This window comes from Lemur catta, chromosome 8 (genome assembly GCF_020740605.2).
Source record: "Lemur catta isolate mLemCat1 chromosome 8, mLemCat1.pri, whole genome shotgun sequence".
In the NCBI taxonomy this organism is placed as follows: domain Eukaryota; kingdom Metazoa; phylum Chordata; class Mammalia; order Primates; family Lemuridae; genus Lemur; species Lemur catta.
The window spans coordinates 30,008,106-30,021,764 of NC_059135.1; the positions used below are offsets into that span (position 1 = coordinate 30,008,106).

A 13,659-nucleotide genomic window follows, 5' to 3' on the forward strand; every position below is an offset into this window, starting at 1 on the left:
AAAAACCAGTGCCAGCACGTGGCAATTAACATTAAAATTATTATTAAAATATCCTTTGGGAAAATGATATGACAATATGTATCAACAATCAGAAAAATGTAGTAGGCTTTGATCAGAAATTTCACGCCTGGGTATTTATCATAAGGAAAGAATTCAAAAGAAGAAATAAGCTTTTTGTACCAACTTATTTATTATAACATTATTATTAATAATGAAGAATTAGAAACAGCTCAACAAGGGAGACTGGGGAAGTAATTTATGATGCATTCATTTGACACTTAAAATTATGGTTAAAAAGATAAATAAGCAATATAGAAAATATGATATCATGACAAGTAAAAATATAAACTATAGAATGTGTTAGAACTCTGTAAAATATAATAGATCAGAACTGGAAGAGAAAACAGAAAAAGGAAATGTTAGATTGGGAGGTTTATGTCTGTTTACATTTTTACTTAAAACCCCAGTGTGGTTATAGCATTGAAAAGCAAATTGATTTAAAAACAAAAACAAATGTTAGGCCATCATGTTAGGGTGGTGGCTCACGCCTATAATCCTAACACTCTGGGAGGCTGAGGCGGGAGGATCGCTTGAGGTCAGGAGTTCGAGACCAGCCTGAGCAAGAGTGAGACCTCATCTCTACTAAAAATTAGCCGGGCATGATGGCATGAGCCTGCAGACCCAGCTACTCGGGAGGCTGAGGCAGCAGGATTGCTTGAACCCAGGAGTTTGAGGTTGCTGTGAGCTAGGCTGACACCATGACACTCTACTCAGGGTTACAGACTGAGACTCTGTCTCAAAAAAATTAAAATAAAAAACCAAATGTTATCCTATGAAGAAGGCTTACACAGGCCACACAGCTAGCATTCTTTGGTAGGTGCTCTGAAGACCATATTGGGTTACACTTTTAGAATGAGAAGAATCTCTAGACTAAGACTTCTTATTGGTCTAGTTTACTTCTTATTTTAGTTACTTTAAACAACTTTTTGATTATGGAAGATATATTTCATTGAAGAAAATTTAGAAAACACAAAAAAAGCATAAAGAAGAAAATCCCCCCACAATTAACACATAACTATTAGAATGACTAAAAAGACTGAATATACTGAGAGTTGACAAGGACATGGAGGAACTAAAACTCTCATCAACTGCTGGTTGGAATGTAAAACAGTACAACTACTGAGGAAAACAATTTGGCAGTTTCTTAAAAAGCTAAATACATACCTCCCATATTATCCAACTATTCTACTCCTACGTATTTTACCCAAAAGAAATGAAAGCATATGTTCACACAAAGACCTGTACAGAATGTTCATAGCAGCTTTATTTGTAACACTCAAAATTGAAACAGCCCAAATGTCCATCAACAGGTGAATAAACAAACTGTGTTTGTGTATGTATTATGTACAGTGGAATATTACTCAGCAGTAAAAAGGAATGAACAACTGATACACTTGATAACATGGATGAATCTATTTTATTTATTTATTTATTTTTTTGAGACAGAGTTTCGCTCTGTTGCCTAGGCTAGAGTGCCATGATGTCAGCCCAGCTCACAGCAACCTCAAACCCCTGGGCTTAAGCAATCCTTCTGCCTCAGCCTCCCAAGTAGCTGAGACTACAGGCACGTGCCACCATGCCTGGCTAATTTTTTTTTCTATATATATTTTTAGCTGTCCAAATCATTTCTTTCTATGTTTAGTAGAGATGGGGGTCTCACTCTTGCTGAGGCTGGTCTTGAACTCCTGACCTTGAATGATCCACCCGCCTCGGCCTCCTACAGTGCTAGGATTACAGGCATGAGCCACCGCGTCTGGCCAGAATTTCTTTTGTTTTGGATACTCTGTACTATTAACAGGGCACGGGAGGTGATGGAAGTATTTTCCTGACAGACGGAGTGCCGTGAGGGTTTTTCTTTATTGACATGGCTGGCTCAGAAACAACTGCCTCATTGAAGACCTTCACTGACTGCTCTTCACAACTATTTTTGAACTTTGGGACAGGGCACGATAGGACCAGCAGAGGGCGCGTTTGTATTGACCAAAAGCTGAGGTTCTACATCGGTGTAATTTCACCACTTGGATTAGAATTGAAACCCTTTCAAGTTTTGGGATGTAGATGATGGGTGATTTTTTTTTTTCTCCTAGTAAAATAACCTGGTACTTAGGACGCATTGGAACAAACTAAGTCAGTATTTTGAATTAACGTACAACTTTTAACTGCTTTAAAAATGATCTACAAAATATCTTAAGGATTTATAGTATAGAAAAAATACTCCATAATCATTACTCATAGATTTACCACCTAGTTTTGTGAAATTTTAATGTTTTGTCATATTTGATTCACATTTTTTATAGAGAAAGAAAACATTTACGTTGTAGTCCAAGACTTCATCATATCACATACTACTGTGGTTTGAGAGTTTTGTCTCCTTTATAATTCCTGTGTTGGAAACAATATGCAATGCAATAGTGTTGGGAGGTGGGGCCTAACGTAAAGTGTTCAGGTCCTGAGGCTCCACCTTCATGAATAGATTAATGCTGCCATAAAAAGGCCTTGTGGGCTAGGAACAGTGGCAGGTGTTCTTAGTCCCAGCTACTTAGGAGGCTGAGGTGGGAGGATCACTTGAGCCCAGGAGTTGATACCTTCTCACCCCCTCTCCCCTCCCACTATTCCCACCTCCCACTCCCGACAAGAAAAGAAAAGGGCTTGTGGGAATGGTTTCACTCTCTCTTGCCCTTCTGCCTTCTGTCATTAAAGAAAACAGTAAGAAAGTGGTACCTTGATCTTGGGTTTTCCAGTCTCCAGAAATGTAAGAGAATAAATTTCTGTTCTTTAGAAATTAATTAGTCTCAGGTATTCTATTATAGCAGCATAAAATGTATTAAGACACATACAATCCCGTTTCCCTTACTCTCTTCCCAGAGGTAACCAGTCTCTTAAATTTGGTATTTATCAGTCCTCATACATATTTTTCTATCTTTACCACATATAAGTGTACCTATAAACAACATATAATATTATTTTACATATTAAAATTTTATATTAGTATCTTTTATATAACTTTTACAACTTGCTTTATTTTGCTTAACATGTTTTTAAGATTAATCCATGTTAATACACGTAGTTTTCACTTATTTTAAGCTGCCATACAATATTCCATTGTATAAACATATAACAGATTTTTATCCATTTTACTGTTGATGGCAATGTTGACATTTCCAATTTTTTTATGATTACATACAATGCTGCAATGAACCTTTTCAGGTGAGTCACTGTTAATACATACAATACCTTCTCTGAGGTACATCTGGAGATAAAATTGTTGGGTTGTTGGATTTATGCATCTTCAATTTATTGGATATTTCCAAATTGTATTGGCTAGTGTCATTTGGTTTCGGCTGCTATAACGAAATACCATAAATTGGGTGGCTTATAAATAACAGAAATTTATTTCTGGCTGGGCGAGGTGGCTCACGCCTGTAATCCTAGCACTCTGGGAGGCCGAGGCAGGTGGATCGCTCGAGGTCAGAAGTTTGAGACCAGCCTGAGCAAGAGCGAGACCCCGTCTCTACTAAAAATAGAAAGAAATTATATGGACAGCTAAAAACCTATATAGAAAAAATTAGCCAGGCATGGTGGTGCATGCCTGTAGTCTCAGCTACTCGGGAGGCTGAGGCAGAAGGATTGCTTGAACCCAGGAGTTTGAGGTTTCTGTGAGCTAGGCTGACGCCATGGTGCTCTAGCCTGGGCAACAGAGTGAGACTCTGTCTCAAAAAAAAAAAAAAGAAAAGAAATTTATTTCTCACAGTTCTAGAGATTGGGAAGTCCAAGATCAAGGTGCTGGAAGATTTAGTGTCTGATGAGGGCTGACTTTCTGCTTCATACAGGGCACCTTCTTGCTGTATTCTCACATGGTGGAAGTGTCAAGGCTGCTCTCTAAAGCTTCTTTTATAAAGGGACTAATCCCCTTCGTGAGGACTCTGCTCTCATGACCTAATCACCACCCAAAGTCCCCACCTCCTAATACTGTTACATTGGTGATTAGGTTTTGACATATGAATTTTGGGGGGACACAAACATTCAGATCATAGCAGCTATTTTTGGCCCTTCCATATGAATTTTAAGATAAGCTAATCATGCTTCACCAAAAACCCTGTTGGAGATTTTAAACATTGGAATTGAATTTATAGATTAATTTAGGAGAATTGTCATCTTTATGATACTGAGTCTTCCTATCTATGAACATCATATGCAGTATTATATAGAACATTATACTTATTCAGGTTTACTTTAATAAAATTTTATAATTCATGAAAGTTTTATACATCCTTTTGTAGACTTATTGATAGAATATATATATCTCTCCTATCTAATAAAAATATATACAAACTATTGTAAATGTTATATTTAAAAATTATATCTTCATACATTTAAATCTACAAGTTCATAATTATACTAAAAAAGAACTAGGTCACTGTAGGAGGATGCTGGGAAACCAACTCATTATTATGAAAACTAGTAAATAAAGGAAAGAATTAGGCATTTTTCCTGTCTTCTTATATAAACTATACCACTGGATAACTAAATAGTGGATGGAGAAAAGTTTCCCTTTGTAGTAGTTTCCCAACCAGTAAATGAAGAAGGAATTCTAGAAGTTCATTATCACCATTTTGCAACCTCTAATAAATTAATAGATCTGTAGCTGCTGGTATCATGAAGAGACAAGCAAACATTATGTCTCTTAATAGCAGAACACAATGTCCTCTACGAAGCGTTCTTGCCAAAAGGAAAACCCAAACCAAATCTGAATCTGATCAAGTCTCTGGATCCAAGTAGTAACATACAGGAAATAGAGAAGCCAGAGAAACATGTTACAGTGCACCATGAGGATGCAATCAGCAAAATCTAGATTGTGGGAAACTCAAAAGGACAAGTGATCCAATTGTCTAAAAATAAAGGATGGGGGGAAGAAATGGGAAGGAATCCATAAATTAAATGAGACTTAAAGGCTATGTCAACCAATTGCAAACAACTCCAAAACAATTATAATAATTATGAGATAATCAGAACTTTGAAAACTGATTGAATATTCAATTATATTAAATAATTATTTTAATTTTTGGTATAATAATGGTATTATGGTTATGTCAAAAGAGTCTTTTCTTATCTTTAAGAGATACATACTCAAGTATATATGGGTAAAATGATATGAGCTTGGAATTTGTTTCAAAATAATATAGAAGATAGGAAGGAATTGGGGATATAGGTGGACAATATTGGCAAAGAGATGGGTTATATGGGGTTCATTGTGCTGTTCTGTCCATTTTTGTGCATGTTTGGGGTTTTTAATAATAACAATTATTTAAAAATTCCATTTTAAATTGTGCTTTATCTTTTGAAACACTATGTTTTTCCACAATTGATTTTTGCGTATCAATCTATATTTAGTAATCTTGCTGAATTCTTTTAATTGTTGTCTTTAAGTGGTTTGCCTGGATTTTCCATATAAGCAATAATATGGTCTGGGAATGACAGTGTCATTTCCTCCTTTCCATCCTTTCACCTTTCCTTTGTTTTCTTTACTGTGCTGGCTAGGACTGTTAGTACAATGCTGACTAGAAACAGTGATAGAGGGCATCCTTGTCCTAGTCCTGTCTCTAAAGACAATGCTTCTAAAGTGCTACCATGAAAGTGTGATGTTTACTGTAGATTTTTCCTAGGTACTCTTTATCAAAATCTGGAAGCCCTCTTCTTTTATTTTTAGTTTGATAATTTTTAATCATGAATGGGTGAATTTTATAATTTTTTTCCTCTTGCATCTATTTGAGGTGATCTGAAAGATTTTCCCCTTTAATCTTTTGATGTGAATTACATAAACAGATTTTCAAATGTTAGACCATCTTTGTTTTTTTATTTATTTTTATTTTTTTGAGACAGAGTCTCGCTCTGTTGCCCGGGCTACAGTGCCTTGGCATCAGCCTAGCTCACGGCAACCTCAAACCCCTGGGCTTAAGCAATCCTCCTGCCTCAGCCTCCCGAGTAGCTGGGACTACAGGCATGCGCCACCATGCCCGGCTAATTTTTTCTATATAGATTTTTAGTTGGCCAGATAATTTCTTTCCATTTTTAGTAGAGACAGGGTCTCGCTCAGGCTGGTCTCGAACTTCTGACCTCGAGCGATCCACCCGCCCCGGCCTCCCAGAGGGCTAGGATTACAGGCGTGAGTCACCATGCCTGGCCTAGACCATCTTTGAATTCCTACAATAGCTCAAACTCAGTCATGGTGCATTATTATTTTTTTAAATATGAGCTTAAGAATTTGATTGGTTAATATTTTATTTAGGAGTTTTGTATCTTTGATCATAAGAAAGACTGGTCTATAATTTTCCTTTCTTATGTTGTCCTTTTCTCTAGTTTCAGCTGCTTTTTGGTTTTGATGAATTTAGGCCCCATATTAGAAATGAGCTTTCGTTCCTGGAAGGTGAAGAGAATTTTCAAAATCAAGGGGCAACAGCTGTGTTCTGGGACTCTGGGGACTTTCTTAGGGTTTTTCTGGGCTGAGTGGGAGTAAACCAGGAACATTCTAAAGGATGAACCACTTCTCACTTCCTCCTCTTCCCCTCTGACGGAGAACTTTGAACACTTTCCAGAAGGAAAAGTTAAGCAGTACCAGAGTGTGTAGGTCATCTAGGTTCTAAGAATTAGCAGAATTTTCTGCATCCAGTACTGTTGGCTGTAGCTAGCAGGGCTTGGCAGTGTATGGTGAGTGTGCAGGCCTCACAGGTGGGCAGTGTGGGGAGCAAGGAGCCCCTATCCACACCATGAGGCTGGTCTTTGCATGGCGCTGTCATCCAGGCTGTAGATTCTGGTGGGTGGCACTGCCTAGACTCCTGGGCACATGCTTCTGGTCTCCCTATGTTCTCCACAGCTTTAGGAGAAACTTTTCCAACACTGGCTACTCTTTACTTTTCTGCACAGGTTGGGCAATCATTATAATAATACTTGCTCCTTCTGGAGCTGTTTATTCGTGGAGCTGGGAACTGCCCCTGAGGAAAGGCCTTCAAAACTGAATTGAACTGAACTAGATAAACACAAATCCTGGCAGAGACTCCAGTTACTTTGGTTTTAAAAATTAGGTGTGACTGAATAATTCTCTTGACTTGTAGGCCTCAGGTTCCTTCATCCATAATACAAAAGAACTTCTAGAGATTCTAAATAATCTCCAAGATTCATGCTGGCTTAAAAAAAAATGCCGCCATAATTTTGTGGTGTTTCCCTGACTTTGTAACTATTTCCTAATCAGAAACACATGGATGGGCCGGGCGCGGTGGCTCACGCCTGTAATCCTAGCCTTCTGGGAGGCCGAGGCGGGTGGATCGCTCGAGGTCAGGAGTTCGAGACCAGCCTGAGCAAGACCCCGTCTCTACTAAAAATAGAAATAAACTATCTGGACAACTAAAAAAATATATATAGAAAAAAAAATTAGCCGGGCATGGTGGCACATGCCTGTAGTCCCAGCTACTCAGGAGGCTGAGGCAGTAGGATCGCTTAAGCCCAGGAGTTTGAGGTTGCTGTGAGCTAGGCTGACGCCACGGCACTCACTCTAGCCCGGGCAACAAAGTGACACTCTGTCTCAAAAAAAAAAAAAAAAAAGAAACACATGGATGTTGTTAAAACTTTTTAAAAACCCAAGGGCCTTGGAGTCATAGAAACCTGAGTTTATCTCTCAGCTGCTCTACTTACTGTCTGTGTGACATTGGGAAAGTTACCTAACCTCTCTGAGCCTCTCTGTGAAATAGGGATAATGCACTTTACCTCATAAATTATGGTGAGAATAAAATGAGATATACATACATAAAGCACCTAGCATCATGTCTTGCTTCACAGTAAGTGCCAAAAATGACTTCCCTTTTCTCCATCCTTCAAGTGACTATGTGTGGAAAAACTAGACAAAAGAAAACTGTACAAAGTCCAAATTGTTTGGTTGGCACTCCAGGCGGTTGCCTGCCTCCCACCTTTCCCCCAGGACCTATGCCTGCCTGCTTTTCAGATTTTTAGACTTTCTATCTCTGCTAGTCTCCACCTAGGGATGGAATCCTCAGGCGGGTCCCAGCGTGTGGAGACATCACAAGCTACCACAGAGAGGCAAAGACAAGACTAAAAGATGCAACACACCCAGAGAGCCTACCCTTGGGGAGAGATCCGCCTGGGGTCTTGAGCTCACCGGCTGGGGGCTCCTTTTGTGAGGAGTGGACGACTTCCCAGAGCAGAGAAGGCGCTAGTCGGGAGCCTCCGTGGCGCCGCGGGGACCCACAGCAGCGCTATTGAAGTCACAAAAGCTGCCAGAGCCCTGGAGAGGAGCTGTGCTCCCCGCGGCCTACTGCTGGCCCCCTGCCGCTGCCAAGGAGGCAGATGCTGGGCCATTTTGTGTTCCCCTCCCTTCCCACAATTGGCCACATTTTTTTTTCTCTTTAAAACATCTTCCTGAAGAATCTCTTTATTCAGATTTCTCCACTTAGGGTGTGTGTGAAGCATTTCTTTAAGTCTCTGTTTTCTCTTGACCTTGCTCTCTCTTCTCCTGGGCTACCTGAGAGCACTCCAGGATGTCAAACCCTCTATTTGATAGCTGTTAGCCACCTAGCAGACAGAGCCTGGGGAGGTCAGTCAGACCTGGAGCCTCACCATGCCCGGCTTTGTGACCAAAGACGTGGTACTTAACTTCTATGTGCCTCAACTGTCTCATCTGACAAATGGGGATAACAAGGGTTTCTTCTTTACAGGATTGTTATAAAAGTTAAATGAGACACTTTATAGTCATCACTTCTAGGAAACCCTCCCTGACCCCTCCCTATCACTCCTGCCGCAGCCACGATCAGTGGATGGGCAGGAAGGAAAGTTTTGTAACTAAAACAAGAACAATTTCCCAAACCCCCTTTGATTTGGAGGTTGCTCATTTGGCCTATCTGGTGAAAACTTGCATGCAGTATTCTCGCCAAGTCCAAGACTCATGGTATTCTCACGGGAGGTGGCACTGGCTTACTGCTTATAATTAACCATGAAGATCATGACTTCATTTAGAGTAGGAAAAAAATCCTGACAATTAGCCTTAAGACCTATGGGAGTGGGTGGTGGGAAAATTGATCCTTAAATAGTTAAAAAAAATTCCTTGGCACTTCTTCCTTTTTTTCCTTCAAAGACTTGAAATCCTTTTTTAAACATTAGCATTTATCATTCAGGACAGGCAAATACCTTCTTTAATTTTCTGCAGTGATATTTCACTGCATTAAAGACGATCTGAATAACCTTTATGGAACTCAGCTGGAGCTTGCCTTTCTGTCATGAGACAGAAAATCTGTTTTGACTGACTTGGTCATTGCTTAGATTTGGCCACGTTCTGTATTGCCTAAAACCTCCATTGCACTTGGCCAAGACATTGGAACCCTGTCAGTGTTCACATTCTGCATATGTGATTTATGATATGGAACATCTGAAGGCTGGAGCACGTTTCCTTGGCTAGTGTCACTCAGCTTGGAAAACAGAGGTGGCAAGAGCCTCATGTTAGCAGAAACCCTGCTTAAAAACTTGATCAAACCCAGGGATCAGGCTACCATAATATAGTACTGTCTGATATCCAAAAACAGAGAGGTCTTTTAAAATTGGTATGAAAATTATTTTTGACTAGGGTGTCAACTGAAAGAAATGATAAAAGATGTAAACAGAAAAAGACGAGGGTGATATCCAAAGTTTGTGACTTTGCACATTTATCTTGTGTTCACCCCAAGGGATCCAGAGGAGCTGGAGGAGTCATGGTGTCATTTCCCAGATTGCTAAACAGTGACCACAAGAGGGAAGATATTTATTTGCTGTGATATACAAGGCAAGATTCATATTCACTAAAAGGCCACTTTACATGAATTACTTCATCTGTTCCTCATGCAACCTTATGAGAGGTTGCTGTTTTCAGGTGAGGACACAGAGGGTAGGCAGAGGTAGTCCAACTCCAGAGCTCATGCTCTCAACTCAGCAGTTCAGCTCTGCAGCTGCTAGCCTGCTTGGAGCACCTTTCTCTGAATTAGAAAAAGGTGCCCCAGTAGAAGGGCCAAATAGGAAAAGGAGCCCTCACTGGGTGGCTGCGGCGCAGTGCAGGGGTGCATGGGTTAGGCAGCAGAGCACAGGCTGGATTTCAGCCCCCTCGTGCTCCTTTTGCTGGGTATCTTTGTACAGAAAACAATAAGCACAATCGTCCTGTCTGGCCCTGCATCCACTCCTTGACTATGCAACAGTCTCTCACACATCTGTTTCCACTCATGCAAGAAGCAGTGAGGAAGCTGCTACCGACACTGGGCCTAGCCCAGCTGCAGCATCACGTAGCATACCCAGGTGCCCCAGGAAAGAGCTTAGAGGCTAGTTCAGGGCCTGCAGATATGAACAATTCCAAGAAGTTCAGTGGTTCTGGGCCCAATATTTCCTAGAAGCACTACCTCCACCACCATGGTCATCATCAAATGCAGCATCATTTTTGGAGGAAGCCACAATCAAGTAGCTCTGGTGACAGGGGCTACAGGTGACAGGGGCTGGGTCTCTAAAGATAATAAGTCTCCCCTCTGTTGGAATGTTACCTCTCTAGGCAGGGGACCTCAGCCCACACACCTGTATATCCAAGCCCCCCATGAAAGTGGGAGAAACAAAGAGGTAGAGGTGTCTGTGGGGCCTGTTTGTAATGCCCCTAAAGTCTCCACTCTTTTACATGAATCTGCAGCCTCTGGCAGGAGAGAAATCTTTCAATAAGTCCAAGGACATAAAGCATTTTATTATCGTTTGGCTGGTGATGCAGCAAGTGCTGTATTAACACATCAGAATCTGAACTCAGCAATTTGGTCTGTGTTCTGACTTCTAACTCATGGCCCGAAGGAAATGGAAGGGTCATTCCCCATTAACAGCTTTTAACAGTGCAAAGTTTTTCCGACAAGTATAAGCATATGAAACCCAACCCAGCTGTCTCTACCTTGGCTGTCTTGATGACTTTCTCTGGGGGCTTCGCCTGGTTCTTCATGATAGTCCAGTGCATCTCCACTGTCCTATTGGGTTAACACACAACAAAGAATACATAAGACAAAACAAATCCAAACATTCCTGTGGTCCATGCCCTTCAGTAAAAGAGAATCTAGTTTTCTTAGTGGTTTTTTTTCCTTCCTTGTCAACTTGTTTCAACTTAAGTGTCCGAGAAGGCTACTACTGGTGTGAACTAGCTTAAAAAGCAAGGAAGGCTTGGCAGCAGCATTGAACATTGTTAGGTTCTTAGTTGTACTTATTTTGATGGATCTTGTCCCATTCATTTGGGAAGTGCTTGATGCCTGGCATATGTAGGAGTTTACTGGGGAGAAAATGTCACAGGCAAAGGGCAACTGGCAGAAGAGAGCAGGGCACCTCTGGGGATTGAGGGAGGACTGGCATGACTAGGGCAGAGACTGACAGAAGTGGGTAGGATGTGGAGGAGTCAGATCCCAAAGGCCTTGAAGGCAGGTTAAAGACTTTGGTCTTTATCTTGAGGACAAATGCAAGACATTGAGGATTTAAAGCAGGGAAGCTGAAGGGTCAGCCTGGCCTTTTGTGGAGTTCCCAGGATTACCACGGATTGGCTTTTCATCATATTTGATCCCCTCTTCCTTCTTTCCCTGAGTCATACAAACTGTTTGCAGTCCCATCACCCAGAAGTCTCCGTAACAGTGGTTCTCAGCTCTGGCTGCACATTAGAATTATTTGAGGAGTTTTTAAAAATATGATTCCCAGGACTTAAGCCCAAACAATAAAATCAGACACTCTGGAGCTGGGACATTTTTAAGGCCTCTAGGGTGCTTCCAACATGCAGCCAGGTCAGAATTGCTGGAAGAGCAGCTCTTTAGTACCGAAGTAACATGGCAGATGGAGTTGGTGGCCCAGGTAAGCCCCGTGTGTCTGATGAGGCCAGCTCTGGGCTTTTGTCACCCAGATCCCTGCTCAATCCACAGCTTCATTTCAGCGATAGAGCTGGAATCTGATGTGGAAAGCCCTGGGAGTCTCTTTCTGTTTACCCTCACCCTTGAATGACAATCAACTTTCCACTTTCAAAGATGCTACCTGCTTTGGGAAGAAAAAATTAATTATCTGCTAGTTTGGGACTCTCTTTAATTCCCCTCTGAGTTTCCTCACTTGGTGGCTTTTTACCCTGTGGGTTTCTCACATGTTAGCTTAGTGTTTGTAGCTGATGAGATATGTTGACATAAAAAAGCTAAAGCAAGTAAATAATTTTCCTTCTTTTGGGTTTCTCATTTTGGAGATGAAGCTGATTGGGCCTGGTCTACAGTAAAAAAATTCATTCCTGAATAAATGGAAAGGTTTAAAGAAATATTGCAGGAAAAAAACCTGCTTCGGTGATAGCAAACTGCTAAGTTAGAAGACTAGAAAGAGAGAAATTAAAAAAAAAATCTCTGTTTATAAAGTCTTTTAATCAAACAAGAAATTGGATTGAAAGGGAGAAACAAGCTTCCTCCTTTGGAAGAATTTCAGAGCCAAGAAGAGTAAACCTTCAGCCTCAACAACATACAGCTGTGAGCCTTCAAGGGCAAGGAATAGTCTTCTCATTTCACAGATGGGGAGAAAGAAGCAGAGAGGGTCAGAGATTTGGAAAAAACCTTTGGCTGAATACTTGTCAGAAAAAGAAATTAGGATTATTTGAATCTCTGTCCATTCAATTGTATATTGCTTGGAAAAGTCTCACAAAAGCTATCATTTTTAGATATATGAACACACGTGAAATAATTTATACCTAAGGTCATTCATTCATTGAACGGATTGGAAACAACCTAAATATCCCATCAATTGGGGACTAGTCAAATAAATTATGGTTAATTTATACAATGGAATACCATGCAACCATTAAAAGGAGCAAGGCATCTATATGAATTAACAGAAAGAACTCCAAGATATACTAAGTAAAAAAAATAAGATGACTGGACAATGTGTATAATATGCTAAATTTGCATAAAATATCTATCTATCTGTGTATTTATCTAACTATACTTGTTTACATATGCATTCTACATCTCAGGAAGGGCACGTAGGAACTAGCAACAGAGGTTGTTCCAGGGAAGGAAACTGAACAGCTCAAAGACACACTGTTTTATACTTACAATTTTTTAAACTTTCTGAGTATATTTCAGATTCAAAATTTGATTAAAAAGACTAAAACTAAATAAAATGCTCTGTCACTTTTAATGTGAGTTACAAATGCAATGACTAAACTGAGTGATGGAAACACAGGTGATAATACTTGGTGAGTGAGCAAAACCAACCGAGGGACTGCAAATTCAAATCCCAGCTCTGGTATGCTGGCCAAGTCATCTGCTCTTCCTTTGCTCATTCAGCTAATGAACATTTATTGAGTGTCTGCTGTGTGCCAGATGCTGTGCTAGGCATTGAGCGCACAAAGATGAAAGATCTATTTGTGGGATGCTCACTGACTTGTGGAGAAACGACAAGTCAGTTTGCAATGCAGTGTGATAAATGTTGTGGCAGATTATGACAGGTTTCTGCCGGGCCTCATGGGAAGTGAAGCTAAATTAGGCTGGGAAGTTTTGTTTACCAGCAGACATAGTGCTAAATCTTGCAGTGAGGGAA

General features: G+C 40.5%; 1 protein-coding gene across 1 annotated transcript in view; it reads right to left on the reverse strand.

Moving 5' to 3' along the window:
• The window catches only part of KIAA2012 (KIAA2012 ortholog), a 118,026-nt gene that overhangs the window by 30,677 nt on the left and 73,690 nt on the right, over positions 1-13,659 (reverse strand). The window contains exon 14 of the mRNA XM_045559715.1: positions 11,009-11,081. Within this exon, the coding sequence (XP_045415671.1) occupies positions 11,009-11,081 (73 nt within the window). The remainder of the gene's footprint in view (positions 1-11,008; positions 11,082-13,659) is intronic.